This window comes from Manihot esculenta, chromosome 13 (genome assembly GCF_001659605.2).
Source record: "Manihot esculenta cultivar AM560-2 chromosome 13, M.esculenta_v8, whole genome shotgun sequence".
NCBI lineage: Eukaryota > Viridiplantae > Streptophyta > Magnoliopsida > Malpighiales > Euphorbiaceae > Manihot > Manihot esculenta.
In genome coordinates, this window is record NC_035173.2 from 4,626,036 (window position 1) to 4,653,218 (window position 27,183).

The 27,183-nt window shown below is 42.2% G+C and overlaps 3 protein-coding genes across 5 annotated transcripts; 1 reads left to right on the forward strand and 2 right to left on the reverse strand.

The window, feature by feature from the left end:
* Positions 1–974: 974 nt before the first annotated feature.
* On the reverse strand, positions 975–7,454 carry LOC110608327 (protein PHOSPHATE STARVATION RESPONSE 1-like). Of its 3 annotated transcripts, none has more exons than XM_043949785.1 (9): positions 7,155–7,454; positions 6,367–6,430; positions 5,637–5,914; positions 5,346–5,553; positions 5,191–5,267; positions 5,018–5,057; positions 4,318–4,375; positions 1,616–1,685; positions 975–1,534 (listed from the first exon to the last, which is right to left on the reverse strand). In XM_043949785.1, exons 2-9 carry the CDS (start codon positions 6,428–6,430, stop codon positions 1,193–1,195), a joined length of 1,137 nt encoding a protein of 378 aa, XP_043805720.1. In that variant the 5' UTR covers positions 7,155–7,454; the 3' UTR covers positions 975–1,192. The 3 variants fall into 3 exon arrangements, with proteins under 3 accessions (XP_043805720.1, XP_043805719.1, XP_043805718.1); XM_043949784.1 differs by having other exon boundaries at positions 5,637–6,287; positions 7,155–7,453; XM_043949783.1 differs by lacking the exon at positions 7,155–7,454 and having other exon boundaries at positions 5,637–6,429.
* Positions 7,455–8,969: 1,515 nt separating this feature from the next.
* LOC122721584 (kinesin-like protein KIFC1) lies at positions 8,970–13,446 on the forward strand. Its single transcript, XM_043949777.1, has 6 exons — positions 8,970–9,072; positions 11,234–11,241; positions 11,365–11,739; positions 12,059–12,618; positions 13,177–13,276; positions 13,414–13,446. The coding sequence occupies exons 1-6, from the start codon at positions 8,970–8,972 to the stop codon at positions 13,444–13,446; spliced, it is 1,179 nt and encodes a 392-aa protein (XP_043805712.1).
* Positions 13,447–22,341: 8,895 nt separating this feature from the next.
* LOC110630521 lies at positions 22,342–23,585 on the reverse strand. Its single transcript, XM_021778053.2, has 2 exons — positions 23,026–23,585; positions 22,342–22,933 (listed from the first exon to the last, which is right to left on the reverse strand). Exons 1-2 carry the CDS (start codon positions 23,164–23,166, stop codon positions 22,697–22,699), a joined length of 378 nt encoding a protein of 125 aa, XP_021633745.1. The 5' UTR covers positions 23,167–23,585; the 3' UTR covers positions 22,342–22,696.
* Positions 23,586–27,183: the final 3,598 nt, after the last annotated feature.

Consider the following 27,183-nt stretch of genomic DNA (forward strand, 5'->3'; position numbering starts at 1 on the left):
ATCTATAATTAATATAAAAACATTAATTGAATGTATAAAAAAAATCAATTGTATATATGGATTCATTTTTCTTCTAATTTTGTTGGGACATAATGCAATCAATTAAGTATTAAAATCATATTGGAAAATTAACAAGTTTGAACTGAATTATAAAAACAAGAAAATTTGTAATTCTGTTTTACACTCTCGTTTATTTATATATAAAAAAATATTATCCATAAAAATATTTTCTTACAAAATAACTTATTTTTTATTATTTAATTTTAATTTAAAAAATAAAATTTATTAACAAATGTCTTAATAAAAATCTTAAAATGTGAAAAAAAACTTTCTATTTTTTAAAAAAAGTTATTTTTATTAAAATAATTTATTTTTTTATCAAGAAAATATTTTTTATTAACTAAATTTCATGAATTAAATTTACAATTCTTCATCTGTAATTTAGAGGGTGTAGAATAAAAGAAAAGGAAAGAAAGAGAGGTATGGTAAATAATTGGTCAAGTGCTTTTGATTACATTGTCAATTAGATACCCTAATCATTTGTTAATGTTTAGTTTACCCCTCTTGAAAATTTGAAGGTCTCCCCTGAATTTTTGATACCCAATATCTCACCTATTCTTGTTTGTCCCTCTCTCAATGTCCGCTTAATTAGAAAGAAAAAAAAAATCTCAAAATTTTCACCCAAAAAATCAGAAATTGGGAACATTAATTAACATCATAGAAAAGACAACCTAGCTGCAAACAATGTCTTGTCCCCTTGTTTTCTTAATTTTGCACCTTCTTTTACTAAAATTTTAGCCTCAAGATCAAGCAATGTTAAAGATCTTTTTGGTTGCACATCATTTACATGGCTTTAAAGTTAGGAAATCTATCATGCATGAATGGATTGGATCGAATTCCATGGGAGGACACTGAAAGTAATAAAAAAAATTAAAAAAATAAAAAAGTACCTAAACATTTGCAGACAGAGGATAGAGGTCAATTCATTCATCAAAACTTTTGTTATATATGAGCCTTGTTATCAGTTAAATAAGAGCATGAGCAAATTGCTAGGATAGATATGATAAAAAAGCAAAGCAAGAGTATCTAAAAGTTCTAAACCTCTTTTCAAAGTCATCTAGGTTCCAATTCCTACTTAAGATTATATATCTTCCACTGAATCTGCCACCTTGTCATTCAAAATACTGATGGCTTAGGCATCTGCTCTCAGACGTTTGCTACTATCCGGCTCTGGATTTTCAGAATCTTCAACTTGAGGCGTCTTTCGCTTCTCACTTGTATCATGTGATCCTTCTTCCAATAGAGGCTTGGCATCAACTGCGTCGATGTTTGTCTTGCCATGGTCTGACTGGGAGCCTTCTGTTTCATTTTCAGCAGGGGATTCACAGATTGCATCAGTAGATAGGGCAGTCGGATTCTCCATAGTAGATAATGAAACCTTCAGCTTGTCAGCACCTGACTTGCACTGCTTCTCGAACATCATCTGGAGGTACCTCCCTTGTTCTTCTATACGTAACTGTAGATTTCGTTGAATCTGACAAAACAAGCTCAGCGTTCAAACTGCAATCATAAAGGCAACCTGAAAAATGCATCACGCATGCACATGTATACATACCTCAAGCTGTTCGTGCAGCCTTTTCTGAACTTCCATCTGTAATCGCAGAGCTTCAGTAATCTCAATGCCCCTATTTTACAAAATAAAAATAGAGCAAATACACATTAAGCAGGAAAATTAACATAAAATTTCATTCAGAAATAGTAACTATTTGTATAATTTGGCAGTCTTTAAGAAAATAATTGGACCGTTTTTATGTCAATTCTTCAGAAAACAATTCAAGCTTCTAATCCTAACATAATTGGCATCCAATCTTATGTATGCACCACTTTGTTTATATTAAAACAGAGTTGGTAACTAAAGTCAGTTCGTAAAGTCTCCTTGACTCTCCCTATCAGTCGATGATTTTCCAAATCCACTTGAATTATATGGGATCAATGAATGACAGCTTATTCCCACCACAAAACATTCAAATGCAAACAAAATAACTGCTGATATGTTTAGGCCCTCATAGAAGTCATAAAAATACTTTAGCTGGTTTTCAGGAAGCATATCAATTGAAAATGGAATCCGTCTATGCACAGCAAACGAATTATGCTCCCGAGTAAAACTAGTTGAAGAGAAGGAGAAATGGACAAACAAGAGACTCAATGCCACAGAATTTACAAGCAGCTTTATTATCATGCAAAGTTCCCATTCTTCTTCCATTTTTAGGTGTATTAATCTTCAACTAGAAATGCAAAAGCTGGATGGTGTTCTAACACAACTTTACCATTGAATAAAGAATACATATGACAAACTCAATTTGCTCCACATTGCTCCGGGATAAGAAGATGTCAAGTGTGTGTATATATATACCCACCGAAGCAAAAATCTTCATAATTTGGCCAATATTTTATTGGCCGAATATATACTTGCATCCCTATACCTATACTAATTAAGATTAACCTATTAATCGCCTAAACTAAAATTATAACCTATTCAATACTTGATCTTATATAAATCATGACAGTTAAATACAAATTAATCGTATTATCAATTATTTATTAAAAAAAAGTAAAACAGATCACATTTATTGCTGGCTATATTTTAAATTTTGCTCATTATGCTCTGAATTTTTATAATTGATAAAGTGAGATAAGTATAATTTTATTATTTTATGAAAATTTAGAGTTTCAATTTTATTTTTATGAAAATTTAGAGTTCAACCAGCAAAATTTGAGTACAATTAGTAATGAGTCAAACTATTTTTGGATTCCTTTTATAAATTACCAATAATATGGTTAGTTTGTGTTTAAATAATATAATTTTATCGGTATTTAATAGGTTAGAATTTTACTTCGAAGTGTTTAATGGGCTAATATGAAAGAATACAGGATAGTATATATTTCACCGTATCCGCCTATTTCTGCCGTTAAAAATATAGTAAAATACCAAATTACTCCTTTCTCCTCGAGGAGGAGGAGGACGACTTCTTACCCCTTCTTCTCCATCTTCTTCTTTACTCCCTTCTTCTTCTTCTTGAAGGAGGAGAGACTTCTTCTTCTTATCTTTCTTCTTCTTCAAGGAGGAGGGACTTCTTCTTATCTTTCTTCTTCTTTAAGAAGGAGAAGAATAGAGGACTATTTCGTTGACGAAAAGAAAGGATAAAGGTATTTTAAACGTTTCTGAATATTTAGGGACTAACTTGTTAATAATAGCAATATCCAGAGACTAAGGGACTAAATAAGGGGTGTATTGAGGGCAAAATTAGATTAAAATTTTTTTTTTCATTCTTTATCTATTTTTAATAGAAAAGGGACGAAAGGACTATTTCATTAACGAAAATGAAAGATAAGGATGTTTTAATAGATTTCTGAAAATGCAGGGACTGACTTGTTAATAATAGCAATATTCACGAATTAAATAATAAATCTCCCTATTTTATTTGTAGTTGTTACAACCTGAAATCAGGAGATATTAATGACTCTGGCCTTAAATGGAGATTGGCTTAGAATCTTTTATTTTGGAACAGGGGACCTTTTTGGACTAACTACTGTAGAGAAGATCCCCTAGGCTCATGAGATGGCTTTAAGCATAACCTGACATCAGGACTATTTTAATGACTCTGGCCTTAATCAAGATTGGTTCATTCAATTAATGAAAGTCTAGAAGAACAGAATGGAACAGAGACAAACGAATTACAAGTGAAGGATGAAGATGGAGGAGGAGAACTTTCCAGATAGGTAAGAAATTCATGGCATTATCTGCAATTGTTTTTGCAACTCTGACTATCGAACAAGATAACCACATGCGGTTTAACTAACTGATAAAAAGTCACTTACTGTTTGATCAAACCTCAAATACATCTGCCCTCAATTGAATTTCAAACAATGGAAGTAAAGAAATAGTCTGGCTCAAGAAGATAACATCAGATAATTTTCAATTTCACAAACTCCCTACACACTTAATTTGACAGATCCTGAATTTAATTTAATTCTCAAACAGTTAATAATCAAATATCAAAAGAATCAACGCAGTACATGATGGCCCTTTCATAACCAGAATGTCTCACTTTATGGAAGCAAATGGTAAAAGAAAATAAGCACACATTTGGAGGCTTCAATAGGGGCAATTTCCAATCGTCAGAAATCTCATGTTTTATGTCAGAAGTTCCAACCAAGTTCTCAAACAACTGAGGACAAGTATCCAGTGACCCCAAGCCAAAGAATTATGAAAACTGACCACTCTGAATACATATAATAGTGATTGATTTCACTTACGTTTTCAAGTCAAGAGGGGATATTTCATCCATAGGAGTCAATTTTTTCTCCGAGGATCCTGCAAGCAAATAGAAATTAGAAAAACTAAATGCATAAATAATAAATTTCTTACATGTTACAGCCCATATGAAGTAAATGAATCGATAAATCTACATCAAGTACAAGTAAATAAGCATCAGGCGTTAAATCTTAGGGGAAACAAAGAGAGTTTCAGCAAGTTCAGATCATAAAGCAATTAAATAATAGAAAAATGCCACATTGGGATGTCCAAAGCGGCAATGAGAATTGGACAACATAAAACACCATTAGGAATTATCAGATTGAAAATTAAACCACTCACAATATTGTCAATAATGCATTTCTCTTCATGAACCACATTTCAACTTGACTGAAAGAACAGAATAAGATACGTGTCCAATGTAGATCCAAAATCATCACATGGTCAGATTTTGGCATAAAGAGTCCTCTTTCAACTTGGACTTAATGTTTTCAACATCCAGCAGTTGTATTAACTTCTATTTGCGCTTATTTTATTATTTGAGACTTATTTCAATTTCCTACAAGAAAAATACCATACCTATTCCCAAACTCCAAAGGAAAAATAGGCACTGGCCTTACAGTCATCAAAATTTCCGATGCAGAAGTCAATGATGCAAAATACAGGAGAAATACAACATCTTGCTTACTAATTATAAAGTACCTTCTGATGAGTCTGGTCTGTATCTGGCTGTCCTGTACTTCTGAAAATCAAGAAACAAGATCTCCAATTAGGAAATAAAAAACAACAATCTAAAAACCCTCTGAGAGACGCATGAGAAAAATGGTTTTATGCTGGTGACTATCCTCGTGCTAAAGGAAACAAGACATACTTACCTGCAAATGGCTCTTCACATGATAGATTGTCAAGCCATCAACTTTCATGAGCTTCAGAACACCTTTTGGAGTAGCTCCTATACATAAAACAAGGGAAATGAATTGGAGCTGAAACCTTGTAACTTTATTGTAAATTCTGAAGCTGTCTCACTCACTTTCACTACCACCAAGCTGATTGATAGCCTCCACAAAGGCTTCATGAAGCTCTGGTGTCCAACGCATGCGTGGCTTGGATGGGGCACTATTGGCTGAGGAAGTAGGGGTAAGAACAGGTTGAATTTCTCCAGATGGAGCAAGAAGCTGTTGATGGACTTGAGGCAGGTGCGATGGAACACTTGATGATTTTGACACCTGGTATGCCATCTGAAGCAACAAGATGAGAGCAGGAAACAAGATAGAGCGCACAAAAATATAACTTAATTGCTTTGTCATGAGAACAACCCTACCTTTGGTTTCATTTCTGCAACACTGGTGTCAATTAGAAGCTCACTCCAATTAGATGTCAAAGCATTATCATCAGTAATCAGTTGGTCTGCCCATTCCTGCCAATCACTCCGTTTACTAAATTCCTCGGATACAATGGCACCACAACTGTTGCCTTCTATTTGATTATTTTGGACAGGATTATTTACAGGATAATCAAGAAAATCAGGCAATGACTCTGGACACCATGAAGCATTTGTTTCTTTGGCATACTGACTTGATGTTGTGAATTGAAGCAATCCTGGACACGAAGATTGTGGCAATGTCAAATCTGTCACATTTCTTGAAGATTGAGAAATGAAAGGAATGCTCCTAGAATGTTTCTCTTGGGGTGAAACAGAAGAGTACTGAAGGTCTGATGAGAAGCCAGCAGATGACGAGAATAGGTGGCCAACTACTCCACTATTGGAGGGTGATTGACTTGCATGGACAACAGGCTTTTTAATAAGACTCCTTTCCATGGAAACCTGTTGAGAGTCTAATAATTTTGGGTATGTCTCTTCTAGAGAAGTTGGCAGGACTCCCAAAAATGAAGACAGCTGCAGACAACCAAGGTCACTCAAGTGCTTTGCACCAGATCTCTGACTAGATAAGCAAGGCGTGCTTCCATTGTCCTTAAATCAACACAACAAATAGGTACCCATTGTTTGCTAAATTCATAGTAACCTCCTATTCTGTAAATAAAGTAAATACCTTCTGAAATCACCCTCAATGGTTTACAGTAGCTTGCCTCCAGAAAGATTATCAATTTACACATCTGGCAACAGGAACAAGTTAATTAGTACAAGATATTATTCACAAAACTTCATTCAAGATAATGGAAGGACCATTTTACGATACTTCAATTCAAGTCAACCAATCCTTATTCTCAAATTTAAGTAGGTGAAAAATAAAAACAGGTCTATATTTATAAAAAGGAAAGAGTATCATTTCTTCTCGGGCCTAATTTACATTAGCCATCTAGCACTGCCCCTATCACTTTGACATTTCAACACTTGGGAGACCTATTTTATGGCCCAACTATTTGAAGTTTCACTAAATAATTTTGCCTACCAACATTTCTTTGTCTTAATTTCCCTCGGATTAAATGCAACTGTATCTGGGGTCCACCAAGCTAATTTTTTTTCACCATAATTTCACTATACTCTGAATATAAACTAATACCGACTTAAAGTAATTAAGCTCAAAAAACAATGCAGACGATCTAAAACCAGAAACTCAAAGATATGGAGCCATGCACCCACCATGCAAAGACTTTCCAATTTACAGCCAACACGTTATTCAATCAACAGACCGAACCAACAGTAATTAAACATGGAAAACGAAATACTAAATTCAATTTGGACTCAGAAAAGACTGAAAACCATCAAAATTGAAGCAAACACCAAATTGGTATACCAAAAAACACAATAAAACTAAATTCTACGAAAACAAATACAAAGCCACACAAAATAATCAATTAGGCATGCAAAAAACCTTACCTAAAACTTCATAGCAAAAAAGAGAAATCAAAACCCAAAAGGCTTAATCTCAAATCGAATTTAAAGGAAGAACACGAACGACAGAAACAATTCTCTAGATATACAGGCGAGTCGTTCTTGAATTACGTCACCAGCTCGCCAAAGAAGTGAACGGTGAGCAGTGGGGGTCTGCTCTCTCTGCATTGTTCCCCTTTTGGCTCCCAGGGCGTTTAAATGGCACAGTGCTTTCCCACGCGCCAGTTTGGGGAGCGTGAGGAATAAGCACCAGAGAAGGGTTGGGAATAGTGCGTCGTCTGTGATTGGTGGGTGATGAAAGATCTGATGGATTGCACGTGGGAATAGCCTCTGCCATTTGATATTCGGTTATGTTCTTTCAGTTCGCTAAAAGGCCAAAACCATACAGCGGTTATTTAAGCCTTTATTTATTTATTATTTGCCCTTTTCAATCAAAAAAAAAAAAAAGGTCCTTGAGTCTATTCCTGCTCACACCCGACTATGGTTCGTACGAGTTAGTGGACGCATGTCAAATTTCGAAAGAGAGAGAGAAACCGATAGAAAAGTGAATCGACAGAGAGCGTGAGAACGTGGTCGTTAGATTAAAATTACTAGAGATTTAATATATTTAATTAAAATATTTTTATATTTTTTATATTAAATTAAAATATTTTCATAGTTTTATTTCTGATGATCTGAGATCCAATAGAATAGGGTTCTTGTATTGAATAATAAAGTTTAAAACATTCTGAGGAGGGGACTCCTCTTTTATACATTGTCTTGCTTGCTGGTGACGTGTAAAGGTCTCTCCAGGATTGGGCCACGCGTCTCTGCCATACAGATTCGGGTGTACTAGGGTATCAGCTGCCTGTTACATGCGTAACGGCCTCTGATTCTCCTCATGCGTACGTTCGAGCGGATCTGCCAGGCTGTCTGGTGAGTACTGTTCTGGACTCCGGGCTGGGCCGAGAGTTGGGCTGGACGCTGGGCCTGAGAGGGGTCTGCTGGTCAGGGATCAGACTGGACTGAGTGAGGAAGCTTGGTCGAGCCCGGCCCGGAAGCTGGAATGAGCCAGGCTTGTTGGGGGGTATCAAGTGCGTGGGCCTCTGTATCATGGGCCTTTGGCTGCGGTCACCCCCCTGTTCTGGGGTGAAGAAATCCAGCGGTCATCAATTGCCCCTTCACCTTCTCGGGAGTTATTGCTCCAACTGCCGAGGGGGTGAATATCAAGAACCATCATGGCCGCGCCTGTTCGTGTCCAGGTGTCTTTATAATACTCTTTCATTTTTTTGTCTTTGCGCAGTTTCTGAATCTTATCTGCTCTTTCCTCTTTCGGACTTTTCTTTATTCTCCGCGTTCTCGATTATTTTTGCTTTCCTGTCACTGTTATCTGGACATGTCTTTTCTTTCTTTTCTCATGAACATCTTCTAAGGATTCTGACAGCATTAATTGAGAATTCGGCTCTGCCTTGTCCTGCAAAACATAAACTTTTAGATATATATATTAACCTCACCTCTTTACCATTCCCAGGCACTTTGTTGGAACAGAGAGATTTTCTTGTTTTATCTGTGAAGGATCCATTTGGTGCCTTCTTCAAGCGGGCGAAGGCGAGCTTGATATTACATTGTTGTGTTGCCCCAGGAATTTGTTTTAATCTTACTTTTATCATCTCGACGGAAAATTGTGCTAACTTATCTCTGTTTTGGGACTCTTTCGTAGTACCTGAGACGAAGATGAGTCAATTCAAAATTTCAGAGGAGTGGATGTTACCTCTAAGGAGTTTGAATGTTGCTTTGGGGATCCGTCTGGTAGGGCGGTCGATGGGTGGGACCATTCGGCAAGTTGCTGAAATTGTTTTGCCCAGATCTTCTGGCCGACCTCCCCCGTTGCTGCCTTCTTTGGATATGGATGGAAGGGGCTCAAGTGCTCGGTTTGTTGTTTTCTTTGATGTGAAGCACCAGTATTATTAGTTTCGTTGATGTGAAGTACCAGTATTACGCGAGACTGAGATCTGCTACACTCAGTCAAGCTTCTGCTGGTACCTTCACACGTTAGCTCGGCGATCCTCCTGAGGTCGTAATCTGAAGCCCATTTTTTTTTTATGCGTGATATACACACAGCATATGACATGTGAGTTTGTCACGCGTATCAAACTTGGGCAACCGAATGCCGACCTACAGAGGATCCACGGGAAACGCTTATGAGGATTAACTTCTTGGCTTTCTGCAGCTCTTTCTGCCAAACTCACATATCGAGCTGCGAGAGTTTCTCCGAACCGAAGACCGAAGTAGTAGGATAGGTGATAACGATGTAATTGTTGATGATGATGTATATGGTTATGTAAATCCTTTAAGGATAGTCTTTCGTCCCGTAGTGTAGGCCTTTGTAACGTGTTGTAATGTGCTTTTCTTTTAATGAAGTTCTCGTTTTCGTTCATACTTGATTTGTTCTTTCTCTACCATGGATGGAGTACTGAAACTGCTTTTCTTCGTAGCTTTAACTGAAATTTGTTTTTTCCGAGCTGAACTAACTGTATTCGTGAGCCGGACTTCGGATCCATTTAGCCAACTGGGCTTTCGTATTTCCAAACTGGGTTGTCGGACCGATCTATGAGCTTGGTCTCTACTTAGATGAATTGAGCTTTGAGTCTCCTTCATCCGGGCTCTCAGGTGCGTTGTTCGAGCTAGACTAGCCGACCTGAGAGCTCTGTCTTTCGCTTAGTAAAATGAGCTCTGGGTTTCCTTTAGCTGGCCGGGCTCTCAGGTCATGTTGTCCGAGCTGGACTGTTCCGACCTATGAGCTCGGCTTCTGATGAGTTGAACTCTAAGCTCTCAGCTCAGTATAGATCCGAGGTACCCTTGTTTTAACAAGTCAAACCTTATATATTCTATGTGATGAGTAGGTCTAACCTTGGTGAAGTGATGAATCTTGTGGGTTAAGTTGTCTTGGCTGGAGATCAGGTCTGAACAAGTTGGGCTTGCCTGGGCCTTTAAGTGATGGGCTATCATTGTGGACCTGGCCCTTGGTAGATGTAGACAAGCCCAATCGATCATCCTTTTGCCCCTTTACCTTCTCTCCGGTTATTACTTAACCGTTGAGAGGGTAAACTTCGAGAGCAATTAATGATCGCGTCGCTCCAAGACAAAACTGTTCAGATCAACGTTTCGTCTCATCATTGCCTTTCATTTCGAATTCCTTCTGTCTTCCGAAGAAATTAGCTCTCTTCTGCTCTCTGTCTTCCTGCGACTCCCTTTGCGTTTTTCACCTTATTGTGTTCTCAGGTACGCTCCCTTGTTCTTCAATGGCAAGTTCAAAGCTTCCTGATGTTGTTAACCTTGAGTCGCGTATTACGTCTTCCAATATAACTGATTACATCTCCCGGAGGCTTCTAGATACTCCGTTGTATTTTATTCGAGCACCTCGTCCAAATGAGAGGATAGTGCTTCCCTACCCTCCCCCTCCTGGTTTAGTGGATCCCCAAGAGGGTCGTAGCATAGTGTTTTTCCTAAAGCAGAGAGAATTTGGTCTACCATTTCCTTTTTCCCCTTTCTTTGTTGAGGTCTTTGAATACTTTGGGGTAACTCCTCGAATGTTATCCCCAAATTCCATTTTATTCATGTCCTGTTTCGAGTCTATCTGTCTGTGTTGGGGTTTCACACCTACGGCCTGTCTGTTTGTTACTTTTTTCCGCCTGGTTAGGGCGAAGCAAAACTTCTATTACTTTTCCCCCCGCAATGGGCTATCTCTTCTTACGGGCTACAAGGATTCTATAAAGGGGTGGATAGAGAATTTCCTTGTGGCGGAGCTGAAACTAGGGTCCTGCCGATCGTGGGATGTGGGCCTAAGTTGGGGGGAGATCTTTCCGGGCTGTAATGATCTGCCCGAGTTGAGTCTTATTGAGCAGGTTGGGCTGCTTCGACTGACTTCCGTTGAGAGGAAGTATGATGTCGAGAAGTGTATGTTTGCGGCCAACCTTAGGGATATCCAGGACACGGGTATAGTGCTTTGTCCGGCTATTCTGTTTCTTCGTTGTTAAAAATATCAGATAATATGCTGAGTCTGTATAACTTCTTATTTTTTGCAGCTTCTGAGGTTAAAATGGACGGCATCAAATTCCCCAAGAACCTTGAACTGTCTCGGGAGAACATGCACGCAATTTTTGACGCCTTCGGGGATGGGCGTTCTGTAACTGAGATTGCTATAGAACTAGCTCAGGTCGCTTCCTCCGAGAAGGTCAGCCGGCCTTCTGGTAAAGCTTCTTCTCGAGCTTCCAAGCCGAGCTCTCACAGCACTAAATCAGCTCAGCCATCTAGCCGTGGTGGGTTGAGCTCAAAGTCTACTGAACAAGTGGGTCAGGGTGCTGCCCATTCTACTGAGGAGGTGTCAAGGGGAAAGTTTAAGTCTCCTGCTGAAGACAAGGAGACCTCTGGGACGGGGATGGAGATCATCCTCCTAGGGGGTCAAAGTCCAGAGGTTTCTGGTGAAAGTGCCCCTGCCCCTGTGAGGACTGAACCTGAGGGTTCTGAGGGCATTCCAGCAAAGACCGGAGGCAAGCGCCCAGCCTCTTCTGGAAAATCTGCCTCTTCTCCTGTCCGGAAGAAGTCCAGGGTTGCAACAGGATCTTCTCCAGCTCGTCCTCCCATTGGGAAAGGGAAAGGTGTTGCTGCTGACCCGTTATTGCCTTCTCCTGGCAATTCTCTAAAGACGTCGGGTATTACATCCGAGTCTCCGGCCAGCGCTGACCGGCCTTTTAGCCAGCTTTACCAAGGAGCAAGCATCCTTCCAATCTCGCTCTCGTGAGGAGCTCGGATCGTCCATTAGGGAGATGCTTCTAATGGTAAGTCATTTTGCCCCCCCTCCTTTCAGTTTGCTTTGTTTCTTTTTCCTGATGGTTGCGTTTTCATGTTAGGTGACGGGCCTCTTTATGGAGGTGGATATCCGTGATCGCTCCCTCCGGGAGTCCGTAGATCGCCGAATTGAAGAGGCACGTCTGGAGGAGAATATATCTGCCACCAGTGATGCGAGGGGCAATTTGGTAGCTGCTCGGGAGCAGATCCAGTCCCTCCAGGTGGAATTGCATTCTGCGTTGGAGGCCCTCAAAAAGGCTGAAGAGAAAACAGCCGAGACGGCAAAGCATACCTCGTCCTTAGAAGATGAGTTGTCTCGGACTCGTAATGTTCTCCAGGAGGCTGATGAGAGAGCAGCTACCTTGGAGGTTCGCTGTAGAGGAGTGCTAGAGCAGCTGTCCTCTATGACAGAGGCTCTCAAGGAGAGAGATGAGGCCGTTAGCCAGAAAGCTGAAGTCCAGCGCCAGTTTGATGCCTTAAAGGCTGATCTCGAAGGACTTCGGACTCATCTGGAGGAAGTAAAGGCTCAAAGAGAGATGGCCTTAGCTCGGGTGCAGGTCCTTGAGCAGGAGTTGAGCACAAGCTCTGACCGTATCAGAGACTTGACTTCCTCGGCTGAAGAGTTCGACCTTCGCCAACAACAGCTGAAAAATGAAGTCAGAGTTTTGGAACGTAAATGTTTAGCCCTGCTTGAGGTGGTAAAGTATGCCGAAGGGAAGGCTCAGCTGAAGCGCGATCAGTACATAGCGGAGTATCAGGAGTCTGATGAGCTAAAGGGTAAAATTGAGCAGGCCTGTGAAGCTCATCTTCAGGACTACAAAGATTCTTCTGAGTTTGAGGAATTTATAGCCGAGGCTTGTGAAGAACATCTTGATGAGTATAAAGTTTCTAGTGAAATGAAACAGACTATCTTTGATAAGGCCTACCGCATGTATGTAACTGGCTACAATCGCGGTTTAAGAGAAGCTAGACAGGCTCCTGATATTCCTTTGGCCAAGCTTCGTAGGCGCGAAGTGGACTCAGATGGCGAGTCAGTGCTGTACGGGGAGGATGATTTCCCTTTGCCCCGAGGAGATTGCCGGAGGGACCGAGATCGGCCAGCTGAGTCTTCTTCAGAGGGATCCGAGCTAGGGTCGGAGGAGGACGATCCTGATTCTGTGAAAGAAGGCCTTCATCTTAGGTCAGAAATTGCCCCTACTATTGAGAGCTCTGGTCCAAAGGATTCCGAGCTTCCTTCAGTGGTGGCTGTAAATAGAAATAGTGAGGGTGTTCTTATTGATGTAAGTCCTTTAAGGACTATTCATCCTCCTTCCTCACCGGAGAAATAAATTGTAATAGTTATTAATGGAATATTAGTTTCCTTTTTGTTTTTCATATTCTTTGACATGTATTTTTACTCTTCGTATGTGTAATGTAGGCTTCATATGTTTATTCAGAAGCTCTAAATTAATCTTAGGTTGTGAGTTCAGCTCTTAGCTGTCGTCTGAGAGATCAAATTTCGTACCCATTTGATGGCAACTGTCATGCTAGTTTTTGACTTCTAGTCCTTCTTTCTTCGTTGTGACTTTGTATATTTATTTTAAATAAACTGATTTAAGCTTTTGATTATAGCCTTAGTATCCTCCTAAGGATTTGTGAGTTCTTCTATGGAGGGAGCTCGGCCTTTGTTTTTGGCTTTCGTATCTTGATCTTTTGAAGAAATGAATCTATCCGAGCTAGGAGCTCGGTCTTGGGCTTATCGGTCCGAGCTGTGAGCTCGACTCTTTTTTTTTTTTTTTTTTTTTTTTTTTTTTTTTTTTTTTTTTTTTTTTTTCGCAGCGCCGGACCTCTCTATGTTTGTGAGGTCGTAAATATAGTTTTGTAAGTTGTTCCTGCATAAAGTTATGGAAATTTTCGTTTTTTGGGGATCCCTGAAGTCCTTCACCAACTAATCTTACCTTCAGGAGGTCTTACGAGATCCTGGCTGTGCCGGGGTGACCTTGGGGCCTCACCGGCTATCCTTTATTTTGTTTTTCCGGGAGTTCTACGGGATCCCGGTCTTCTTCTTTACTGAGGTCTCTATGTCTTAGGGAGGTTTTCTTTTGCCAGGAGATCTTGGGGATCCAGGTCTTGTAATTCCGGGACGACCTATCCTGGTCTTGTAATTCCGGGACGACCTTGGGGATCCCAGTCTTGTAATTCCGGAACGACCTATCCTGGTCTTGTAATTCCGGGACGACCTTGGGGATCCCGGTCTTCTACCTCCAGGAGGTCTCTATGTCTCAAGGAGGTCTTCTTAGTGCCAGGAGATCTTGGGGATCCTGGTCTTCTGTTCGGGAGATCTTGGGGATCCCGGTCTTCTACCTCCAGGAGGTCTCTATGTCTCAAGGAGGTCTTCTTTCGCCAGGAGATCTTGGGGATCCTGGTCTTGTGTCCGGGAGATCTTGGGGATCCCGGTCTTCTACCTCCAGGAGGTCTCTATGTCTCAAGGAGGTCTTCTTTTGCCAGGAGATCTTGGGGATCCAGGTCTTGTAATTCCGGGACGACCTATCCTGGTCTTGTAATTCCGGGACGACCTTGGGGATCCCGGTCTTGTAATTCCGGAACGACCTATCCTGGTCTTGTAATTCCGGGACGACCTTGGGGATCCCGGTCTTGTAATTCCGGAACGACCTATCCTGGTCTTGTAATTCCGGGACGACCTTGGGGATCCCGGTCTTCTACCTCCAGGAGGTCTCTATGTCTCAAGGAGGTCTTCTTAGTGCCAGGAGATCTTGGGGATCCTGGTCTTCTGTTCGGGAGATCTTGGGGATCCCGGTCTTCTACCTCCAGGAGGTCTCTATGTCTCAAGGAGGTCTTCTTTCGCCAGGAGATCTTGGGGATCCTGGTCTTGTGTCCGGGAGATCTTGGGGATCCCGGTCTTCTACCTCCAGGAGGTCTCTATGTCTCAAGGAGGTCTTCTTTTGCCAGGAGATCTTGGGGATCCAGGTCTTGTAATTCCGGGACGACCTATCCTGGTCTTGTAATTCCGGGACGACCTTGGGGATCTCGGTCTTGTAATTCCGGAACGACCTATCCTGGTCTTGTAATTCCGGGACGACCTTGGGGATCCCGGTCTTCTACCTCCAGGAGGTCTCTATGTCTCAAGGAGGTCTTCTTAGTGCCAGGAGATCTTGGGGATCCTGGTCTTCTGTTCGGGAGATCTTGGGGATCCCGGTCTTCTACCTCCAGGAGGTCTCTATGTCTCAAGGAGGTCTTCTTTCGCCAGGAGATCTTGGGGATCCTGGTCTTGTGTCCGGGAGATCTTGGGGATCCCGGTCTTCTACCTCCAGGAGGTCTCTATGTCTCAAGGAGGTCTTCTTTCGCCAGGAGATCTTGGGGATCCTGGTCTTGTAATTCCGGGACGACCTTGGGGATCCCGGTCTTCTACCTCCAGGAGGTCTCTATGTCTCAAGGAGGTCTTCTTAGTGCCAGGAGATCTTGGGGATCCTGGTCTTCTACCTCCAGGAGGTCTCTATGTCTCAAGGAGGTCTTCTTTCGCCAGGAGATCTTGGGGATCCTGGTCTTGTAATTCCGGGACGACCTTGAGGATCCCGGCCTTCTACCTCCAGGAGGTCTCTAGGTCTCAAGGAGGTCTTCTTAGTGCCAGGAGATCTTGGGGATCCTGGTCTTCTACCTCCAGGAGGTCTCTATGTCTCAAGGAGGTCTTCTTAGTGCCAGGAGATCTTGGGGATCCTGGTCTTCTACCTCCAGGAGGTCTCTATGTCTCAAGGAGGTCTTCTTTCGCCAGGAGATCTTGGGGATCCTGGTCTTGTGTCCGGGAGATCTTGGGGATCCCGGTCTTCTACCTCCAGGAGGTCTCTATGTCTCAAGGAGGTCTTCTTTCGCCAGGAGATCTTGGGGATCCTGGTCTTGCATCCGGGAGATCTTGGGGATCCCGGTCTTCTAGTTTTGTTCTTTCTTTTTCAAAGAGAAGTAACATTCTTAATGGAGATAACATCATTGCGTAAAGAATGGCGTTATTTTATTTATTTGTGCCTTTCAGAGTACAATATTTTTCTTTACATATATGTCAAGGGAAGTACCTTTTTAAGTGCTGGATGTTCCAGGCGTGGGGCTCGGGGTTTCCTTGCATATCTTCAATTCGGTATACCCCGGGCTTAACCATTTTTGTCACCTTGAATGGACCTTCCCAGGTCGGTGCTAGCTTGCCTGCGGCTGCTCTTTTTCCTGTAGCTTCCAAGTTTCTTAAAGTTAGGTCTCCCACCTTTAAGCTTCTTTCTCTGACCTTTTGATTATAATATCTTGCCGCTCGTTGTTGATAAGCAGCAGTTCGGACTTGTGCTTCTTCCCTAACTTCTTCAAGAGCATCCAGGTTGCTTCTTAACTTGTCCCCATTGGTGTCCTCACTGAGAAATTGAACTCGATGAGTGGGGATCTGTAATTCAACTGGAACTACGGCCTCTGTACCATAAGCGAGTGCGAACGGTGTTTCCTTAGTGGGTGCTTTGGGAGTAGTTCGGAGTGCCCATAGGATACTATTGAGTTCTTCTGCCCAGTTTTCCTTTGCACCGTCCAGCCGCTTTTTTAATCCTTGGAGGATTGCTCTGTTAGTGACTTCCGTTTGACCATTGGTCTGAGGATGGGCCACGGAGGAGAACTTATGCCATATGCCCATGTTCGTCGTGAAGGTTTTGAAGGTGCTGCAGTCAAATTGTCTGCCGTTGTCTGAGATAAGCACTCTAGGTATGCCAAATCTGCAGATGACATGCCCCCATACAAAATCTATCATTTTTCTGGCTGTGATTGTTGCTATTGCTTCTGCCTCTGGCCATTTCGAGAAGTATTCCACAGCCACTACTACAAATTTCCTTTGCCCCGTAGTCTTGGGGAAAGGTCCCAGGATGTCAATTCCCCATTGTGAGAAAGGCCATGGACTGGATATGCTTGCTTGAGGAGTGGCAGGGGTCCTGATGGCATTAGCAAATCTCTGACATACGTCGCACCTTCGGACAAACTCTTTTGCTTCTTTCTTAACAGTAGGCCAGTAGTATCCTTGCCTGAATATTTTGTTAGCTAATGTCCCTGCTCCCTCGTGAGCCCCACATAGGCCTCTATGTATTTCCTCCATTATCTTTGCAGCTTCTTCCGGACTCACACATCGGAGCCATGGGCTGGACTTCCCCTTTCTGTACAAAGTTCCCCTTATTACTTGGTAGTTGGCAGTTCGAGCTGCTATCTTTCTGGCTTCGTCTTTGTCTTCAGGGAGTTCGCCCTTCTCCACATATGTTAGATAGGGGCTCATCCACGTTGGGTTCTGATCCACTTGCAGTACCGTGTTTGTCTTTTGGAAAGCAGGTGTGCGGATATGCTGTATGTATACTTCGTCAGGGAGCTGTTCTAACTCTTCTTTGGTCAATCGACTAAGCAGGTCTGCCTCCTCGTTTTCATCCCGAGGTATTCTTTGAAATCTGACAATAACTCCCCGCTCTGTGAGCCCGGCTTCTATAGCTTTTACTTTATCAAGATAGTTCTGCATGATGGGGTCTCTGGCTTGATATACCCCGGTTACCTGGTTGATCACCAGTTGAGAGTCACTATTTACTTCGAGGTCGGTTACCCCTACTTCCGAGGCTACCAACATCCCATTCACCAAGGCCTCGTACTCAGCCATATTGTTAGAAGCCTTGAATTCTAACCGTAACGCATAACACACTTTGAAGCCCTCCGGCCCCTTAAGCATTATCCCTGCGCCGCTGCCCTCAGATCCTGATGCTCCATCTACATATAGCTTCCAGCTAAATTCTTGGGAAAGCTCTCGCTCTCCTTCCTTTCTAGGCATCTCCGAGGATGATTCTTCCTTCTCCTCGTTGAATGAGCATTCTGCTATGAAGTCAGCCAGCGCTTGAGATTTTATTGCTGTCTGAGGTCGGTATTCCAGACAGTAGGGGCTGATTTCCACGGACCATGCTAACATCCGTCCTGAAGTTTCCGGCCTACGTAGGATCTTCTTTAAGGGTTGGTTCGTCATCACAACTCCTTGGTGGCCTTCCAGATAAACTTTGAATTTCCGGACTGCTAACAACAAGGCATAAGCCAATTTTTCAATGTTCGAGTACCTGACCTCAGTGTCTCTAAGTACCTTGCTGATGTAGAAAACAGGTTTCTGCTCTCCTCCTTCTACCCTTACTAGTACCGCGCTGATTGCCTGTTCTGAGGCTGCCAAATATATCAGAAGCTCTTCCCCTTTCATGGGACTGCTGAGCACGTGAGGCGAGCTAAGATATTTCTTAAGTTCCGCGAAAGCTTTTTGGCAGTCTTCCGTCCATTCGAAGTTTGGTACCTTTCTCAACTTTTTGAAGAATGGTAAACACTTTTCTGCTGACTTCGACATAAATCGGTTAAGCGCCACCACTCTCCCGGTTAATCTCTGGACGTCCCTTACGCAGGTCGGCTCTGGCATATTCAATATGGCTTCTACTTTCTCCGGATTAGGCTCAATGCCTCTTCCACTCACCATGTACCCCAAGAACTTTCCTCCCCGGATGAAAAAAGCACATTTTGCTGGGTTTAACTTCATTCTGTATTGATCTAACACCCCAAATATCTCCCTTAGATCTGCTATGTGTTGTTGAAAAGTTGAACTTTTAACCACCATGTCATCCACATACACTTCTACATTCCTGCCAATCTGGTTCTTAAAGATTTTATTCATTAATCGTTGGTAAGTTGCCCCGGCGTTTCTTAATCCGAAAGGCATAGCTTTGTAGCAGTAAGTCCCATCTTCAGTTATAAATGAGGTTTTCTCCTCATCCGACTTCTCCATTGGGATTTGGTGATAACCAGACATAGCATCCAAAGAAGACATATAATCAAATCCGGCCGTTGAATCGACCATTTTATTAATATCGGGGAGGGGGTAACAATCTTTGGGGCAGGCTTTATTTAGGTCGGTAAAATCTATGCACATCCTGTATTTGCCATTGGCTTTTTTGACTAACACAGGATTTGCCAACCATTGTGGGTACATTACTTCCCTAATAAAGCCTGCCTCTTCTAACTTCTGCACTTCCTCCCGGGTGGCTTGCTGTTTTTCTCTTCCTACTACTCTCTTCTTTTGCTTCACTGGTCTGGCCTCGGGGAGGACATTCAATCGGTGTGTCATCACTTTGGGGTCAATTCCTGGCATGTCTGAGGGCTTCCATGCGAAGGTCGACGCGTGACCTCGGATCAGAGTCATGACTTCATCTTTTTGTTCTTTGGTGAGGTTGGCGTTAAGACTGAAAACCTTGCTTGCATCTGCTCCTGATAAGGGGAAGGTCTCCAATTCTCCGACTGGCTCTGTCCGGGCTTCTTTTGTTTCATCTCTGACCTCCAGAACTTCCGAGTCGAGTGCTTCTCCAGTTGAGCTCGGTTCTGTTACTGTGGCCAAGTATACCGCCCTTGCTTCTTCCTGGCTGCCCCGAACCATTCCCACTCCTTCTTCCGTTGGAAACTTAAGTGCCAAATACCTGATGCTGGTGACAGCTTCAAAGCTAAACAACGCCGGCCTCCCTAAAATCGCATTATAACTCAGTGGGAGTTTAACCACCAAAAACACCTCATGATGGGTGCGAGCTCTGGGTGCTTCTCCCAAGGTAAGGGCCAGCTTCACCTTCCCTTCTACAAATACCGGTGCTCCTCCGATCCCTTTGATGGGTGACTGGTCCCGAACCAGCTGTTCCTCCGGGATTCCCATCTGCTGGAAAACCCGATATGGCAATAAATTGACCTTACTCCCATCATCCACCAGAACCTTCTTCACCCAAAAATTATGAATGACTGCTTCAATAACAAGCGCGTCATCATGGGGCATCTGAATGCCCTGTGCATCTTCTGAAGAGAAAACGATGGCCATGGGTGAGTGTTCAACGATCTGCATGACCTCGCCATTGCTGATCTCTCCTTCCTGGTTTCTCTTCTTTCCTCGACGGCTCATCCGTCCTCCAGTTCCTCCAACAATCATATTAATAGTCCCACTAGACCCATCATTCACTGGTCCAGCTCCGGTTCTCCTGGGCATCTGGGCTGCCGGACTGGGCGGAGGCCTCTGCCCCTCCGGTTTCTTCACAAAATTTTTGAGATGCCCCCTTTTTATCAATCTTTCAATCTCTGTGATTAACTGAAAACAGTTATTTGTATCGTGGCCATGTGTCCGATGGTACTGACAATACTTGTCAGGATTCCTCTGATCTGCTTCCGACCTCATGGGTTTAGGCCACTGGAGGAACTCCTTATCCTGGACTGCCATGAGCACTTCGGCTCTGGAAGCGTTGAGGGGAGTAGGCTTCTCAGGAACCCAAGGGGGGAGCACTCGTGGTTCATGAGCCCTGGGAGGAGGGGGGGGCCTTTGATCCCTTCTTTCCCAGGCCTGCTTATATGGCTCAGGCCTCTTCCCACGCTTCTTCTCGTGTTTCTCCAGCCTTCCTTCCTCCGGGGCTTTCTCTTTTCCTGCTACCCCTTTGGCAAATCTACTCGTTACTAAGGCGTCATCCTGCCTTATGTACTTTTCCGCCCTCTTCATCAACTCGGCCAGTGAGGTCGGAGGTTTCCTGCTCAAAGAACCAAAGAACTCGGCAGAGGTTGTTCCCTTTTGCATGGCCTCTACCGCCCTTCCTTCGTCGAGCTCGGGAATCTGCAGGGCCTCCGTATTGAAACGGGCGACATACTCTCTGAGAGATTCACCAGCTTTTTGCCTAACTGTTTCCAGATAGCTTGTCTTCCTATCTGCTGGCACCCCGGCTACGAACCGGCTGATGAAGCGGAGGGCAAGGTCTCCAAAACTTTTAATGCTTCCGGCCTCCAGGCTGTTGAACCATGCCCTCGCTGGTCCCGAGAGCGTTGTTGGGAACACCTTGCACATCAGAGCATCTGACAGAGTTTGCAACTCCATGAAGGTCTTATAGTTCATGACATGTTCTCTCGGGTTTCCAGCCCCATTATAGGCCGCCATCGGCGGCATCATAAACTTTTTGGGAACAGTCTCCTGCTGCATTACCTTTGAGAAGGGAGAAGAAGTAGGCAGGGAGGTTTGGCTTTGGTCTTTCTTACCTAACTCGGCGAGGAGCTGTTCTCTCAGTTTCTTCAACTTTTGGTCCACCTTCTCGTCTTCTGGGCTGAGTTTTTTCTCCAGGTGGTATTCCTGCTCCTCTGCTTCAGTTCCCGTCCACCCGGTTAGTTCGGCGGAATAGTTATCCACCTCCTCATTTTCTATCATCTCTCTCGCCCTCCTCCCATGGATTCGGGCCTCCGGTCCTTCCTCTTCGCCGGCTCTTCTCCCTCTTTCTTCAGTATCGCGGCTGCTGGTTTGAAGACGGTCAGGTGCAGGTCGGGGGTCATTGGTTTGAGGTTCCTCTACAACCGGAAATGTATTTGCTGGGGTGTTGAGGCCTCTTTGTTGCATTATCTGCCCCAACCAGTGGGCTGTATTCTGTAACTGGAAAGCCATGTTTTGAAGATCTTGGTTAGACAAGGTGACAGCGGGAGTGTTCCCTGCCAAACTTGGCGAGGGATTAAGAGGAACGTGTGTTTGGTTGTTTAATGCCGTAGGACTAGAAAAGGAGAATTGTTGCCCCTCTTGGGCAGAGCTTAGGTCATTTGGGACGTTAAGGTTACTTTCTTGGTGATTAGCCATCGTGGATCTCAGTGGGTTTCTTCAAGAGTGAAAACTTCGGTGATGAAAAGATCTCCGTCGTTTCCCACAGACGGCGCCAATTGATGATCTGAGATCCAATAGAATAGGGTTCTTGTATTGAATAATAAAGCTTAAAACATTCTGAGGAGGGGACTCCTCTTTTATACATTGTCTTGCTTGCTGGTGACGTGTAAAGGTCTCTCCAGGATTGGGCCACGCGTCTCTGCCATACAGATTCGGGTGTACTAGGGTATCAGCTGCCTGTTACATGCGTAACGGCCTCTGATTCTCCTCATGCGTACGTTCGAGCGGATCTGCCAGGCTGTCTGGTGAGTACTGTTCTGGACTCCGGGCTGGGCCGAGAGTTGGGCTGGACGCTGGGCCTGAGAGGGGTCTGCTGGTCAGGGATCAGACTGGACTGAGTGAGGAAGCTTGGTCGAGCCCGGCCCGGAAGCTGGAATGAGCCAGGCTTGTTGGGGGGTATCAAGTGCGTGGGCCTCTGTATCATGGGCCTTTGGCTGCGGTCACCCCCCTGTTCTGGGGTGAAGAAATCCAGCGGTCATCAATTTCATTAATTATTAAAAATATCTATCCAAATTTTAATTTTTTGTGTTATTAACTTTCGTTCTAATTAATCAACAGAGAGAAAAAAAAAATTTTAATTACTTAAATGTCCTAAAAAAGAAATAAAAACAGAGAATTGAAGAAAATTTCTTAGTTAACTACATATTCCTATCGTCTAATGAAAATAAACGCTACAATCGCCTTGCTGCACTTTAATCACCTTCTTAGCCAATCTCAACGCTACAATCGCCTCTCTAAAATATGAAGTTTCCTCTAATGACAAACTCTTTCCTCTATCCACCAATCCTGGAAGCCCATCAATCTCTTGGGCATTTGATCGAGCAGATAGTGTGAAATCTTCCTGCACCCAAAGAACTGAACCAAAAATCTTATCAAAAATGGCATTTTTTTTTATCTTGATGGACTACCGTAATTATTCAGGATTATTATGCAGCGAATGGCGGTGTCGAGGCGGTGCATTTATTTAGAATGGAGAAGATTTGATTGGAGGTAATGGTGCCGAGCTGGATTCCCTTATAAGCCATTGATTCAAGGCAAGTTTCGAGCTGGGTTTTACAACTGGAAAGAGCCGAGGAATCACAAGTAGACCAAGACGCCTATGAGAAAGAGTTGTTACGCTGCAAATGATGGTCCTTAACCGATTGAGCAAAGTCCACATAACTGGTGATATGAGGGCCTTTGTTCTAGTCGTTAAGGAGACCTGTATCAAAAGCAAAATAACAGTATCAGAAATTGCATTGTAGAAACAAAAGAATTCCCATTGGTAGAATAATAAAGACAAGAAATTTGTACGTTCGAGAATGAGGGTGGTTTTGCCGGTGCCGCGGGGCCATGGAGTATGAGAGGCTGAGGAACGCGGTGGTGCTGAGCATGGTTGTTTAAAATTGTTTCAAGTAATGGTCTTGGTATTATCTTCCACGTCTTGGTCGCCATTGGTATTATTTCTAAGTCTTTCGTCCTCTGATTTTTGCTGAGGCGGATATGTTTTGCTGATTCATTATATTTTATTGAGATTTTTTTTTTAGATTTTTATTTATTAATGACGAGAGTATTTTATCGAACCTATAGTTTTCGTTTATCTTGAGGGTGACGACTCGATTTCGATTCTTATGAAAGGCTTTCTGTTATCCAGTATTCACTACTCGAAATTGTACTGCTATGTATGATGAGTAACGCTACTACAGACCGATGACCGGCTAAGTTTGCTACTCCTCTTTCGTTGTGTTTGTTCTTCTTCGACGCTATCTGTATCCATTCAAGCTGCCCTTCACTGTGCTTTTTGCTATTTTTCTTGTGGTGATTGTAATATCGAATTTGGTTCTTGTCACTTGTCCGTTCCGGCCTATTCAATATTGGGACTCTCTGGCTGTGGATCAATGGTTTTGCATGCAGGGCATGTTGAACTGGTCAGTAATTTTAGTTTGGGCTTCGAATTGTGGTTGGTTTGCTTTTTTTTTCTTTGAGTTTTAATTTGAATTATCGCTCATTCTGTGTCTGTTTTTAGCGCATTGGATTTTGGAAATAGTTTCATTGCACGGTTAAAAAGTTAGTGAACACGTGTCAGATTATAATTTGAGTAGTCGAATTAGTTTATTAGGCTCTGAAAAAAAACAATTGTTATTAGGAATCAACGAGCAGAATTCCAATTGTTTGTACTTTATTTTCTTTTGTTTTATTGGTGAGGCTACAGAGCTCCAAACTTTATTTAAATTGAATATTTTTATGTATATTTGCTCATTTATTATATATATTTTAAGTATTATTCGTAAATTTTAATATAAAATATTTATTACGTACATTTTTATATTAGACCAATGTTATATCAGATTCATTCTTTTTGTACGAGGATAGGATGAAAACTTTACATTTACGTTTCCATTCATAATTATAGTTTAAAAAAATTAAATAATAAAATCAATTTTTTTAATTAATTAGAGCAACATAACTGCATGAAATTTGTACTATAATTTTTAAATTTTTTTAATTGAAAAATATATATTGCTTAATTTAAATTTTATATCTAAAGTGAAATATATTTTACATTTATTATATAATATATTATATTATATTATTGATGTTATATATCAACCGTCTAAAATAAGTTATAAATTGTTATCACAGAATAGGTTTACATTGCAAGAATTTGATAAGTTAGTAGTGCAGTCTCACAAAAAAAAATATATATCCGGACACTTCAACACCCATTCATTATCAAGACTCGCTATTCTCTAGATAGGATGAGTTTCGGTACAAAGTTACCGTTATCAAACACAATCCAACGTATCTCATTAGGTCTATAATCGGCGGATTACTAATCTATTAGCTATTAATATCCCTTATCAATAAGTTGGTCACATCATTGTCGAATTATCGGAAAATATCATATTTATCCCCACTTTCTTGCAATATAAAAGAAGAAGAATTACAGAGGTAAAGGTATGTTATTCTCTCACACCATTCAAGTTCTAAACAATTCATTGCATTTTCTCCATTCTTCAGCATAGCGTCAAAGTGGCTATCGTGGGTACCCACCACCTCACGTTTTTTTCTTTGCAGGTCTAACCAATCACAGCGTAACTTTATTCCGGCCACGTCATCAACTTAATATCTGCGATATCATTTGGTTCCACTGTCGTAAAATCTTTTGAATCTTCTCCATTCATTTGGATTACGACCAATCTCCTACTCTTTTTTTCTCATAGAAGAATACCTCTCTCTCCTTCCACTTTCAAAATGGTCAGAATTGTAAATGTCATTACATGAGGACCTGATAAGAGCAAAGAAAAAAATAAGTGTATAGCAGAAGACGTCCTATCAGTCGATCAAGAACCATAGGCCAAGCAAGAGTTATGGTTCGGTCCAACTGATAAAACGATTGGATTTTTTTAAAATGATTCATTGATCATTAAGATCCTCCCGATACAAGGTAAGGCGAGTATTGGTGGATACAGGTAATTTTGTTAACCTTCTTATCTTAAATATTTTTAACAAGTTAGGCTTGGATAAAAACAACCTTGTTAGAGTCTCTTATCATTTAGTAGGATTAGGAGATAAGACTATGGAAGTACTCGGTACCATCAACCTCCCCCTAGTACTAGGAGACAAAAAAAATATAGGCGAGAGTTGTATATAGAGTTTACGGTGGTAGTATCTCATTTGCATACAATGTGATACTCGGCTGTCCAGTCCTAAACTGCTATAGTATCGTTATTAATATGGGTGCTATGTGTCTTAAGCTTTCAGCTTTAAAGGGAATAGTAGTGGCCTGAGGCAATTCGAGGTTGGCCAAAGAAGGTTATAGACACCCAGCAAAAAATCTTGAGAAAGCAACAATACACATCGGCTTGTTGGAGAAATTGGAATCTCACGTAAAATCAGAGCTGGCAGACTAGGTAGAGGAGGTCCAGATAGATAAGAAACAAAAGGTATGATTCGATACTGCGTTAATCGGTGAAACAAAGATTAGTCTAATAAAATTGCTAAAGAGTCGAGTAACCACTTTTGCTTGGTCTTCAAGAGATGTAACAGGTGTAGACCCAACTCTCATTACTCATACGCTATCTATTGACAAGACCATCAAACCAGTCCAATAAAAGAAAAAAAAGTTTGCACCAGAGATGCAGCAAGTAATCAAAGAAGAGGTCGATAAGCTTTTAAGTGCAGGATTGATAAAGAAAGTCCAGTATTCCACATGGATGGCCAATGCAGTCCTGGTAAAGAAAGCTAACGAAAAATGGAGAATGTGTGTGGATTTCACTGACCTGAATAAAGCATGTCCTAAAGATCATTATCCATTGTCATCCCTCGACAGATTAGTATACTCAACCTCGGGTCATGCAATAGTTTCCTTCCTTGATGCTATTTCAAGATACCACCAAATTATGATGAACACCGAGGAGTCAGAGAAGACTGCATTCATAACAGAGAAAAAGTTTACTGCTACAAGATAATGCCTTTTGGATTAAAAAATATGGGAGCGACATACCAAAAGCTAGTATCAGGAATTTTTAAAGACGTAGTGGGATCAACTGTCGAAGTGCATGTGGATGACATGGTAGTAAAAAGCTGATCCTTGGAAGACCATCTAGAAGATACTCGAAAAGTTTTTGACGTCCTAGACAAAGCAGGTATGAACCTGAACACTGAAAAGTGTACCTTCAGGATAAAAATTGAAAAGTTTTCTGGGGTATATCATCTCATAAAAAAGCAGAGAGGCAAACCCTGAGAACATCAGCGCTATCCAAAATATAGAAGCACCCAAAACAATTAATAAAGTACAGAGGTTAAATGGGCGAGTCACTGCCCTAGATCAATTCATATCAAGGATTTGGAGCTTGGAGACCCCGGAGCTAGTTTCCTCCACATCTCCAAGGTTCGGGTCACACCAACCCTCGATCTCCAAGAGGTTAGTGTAGTGTAGATCTCTGCTTTTCCTTATATTTTAATGAGTTTTAAGTAAGTTTTAATGAGATTTGATGTATGTGTTTGGGTAGATATGCATGATAGGGTTTATGTGAGTTTTGTGCCAATGTATGATTACATGATGTTTTGTTGGGGTTTTAAGTTAGTTTATGCCCCTTTATGCATGTGGGAGTGAGTATGCATGTTTGGGAGAGAGTATGTAAGGATTTGGGGTGTTTTGAGTTTGGTTTTTGGCTTGGCAGAATCGGACCTGTCGTCCAGAGGGGACCAGGTTCGGCCGCCGAAAGGAGTTTCGACCGCCGAACCTGCATGGGAGGCAGTCTTTCGGCTGCCGAACGTGCCCCCGAAGGCTGAGTTTCGTTTCTGTCCAGGGGTTTCGGCCGCCGAACCTGCCGCCGAACCTACCCGAGTTTCGTCTCTGGAAGGGACTTTCGACCGCCGAAGGTGCCGCCGAAAGTGCCATGTCCAGCCTTTTCAAGGTTGTTTTCTATGCATGTTCATGTGATGTTCTAGGGGGGTTTTTGGGCA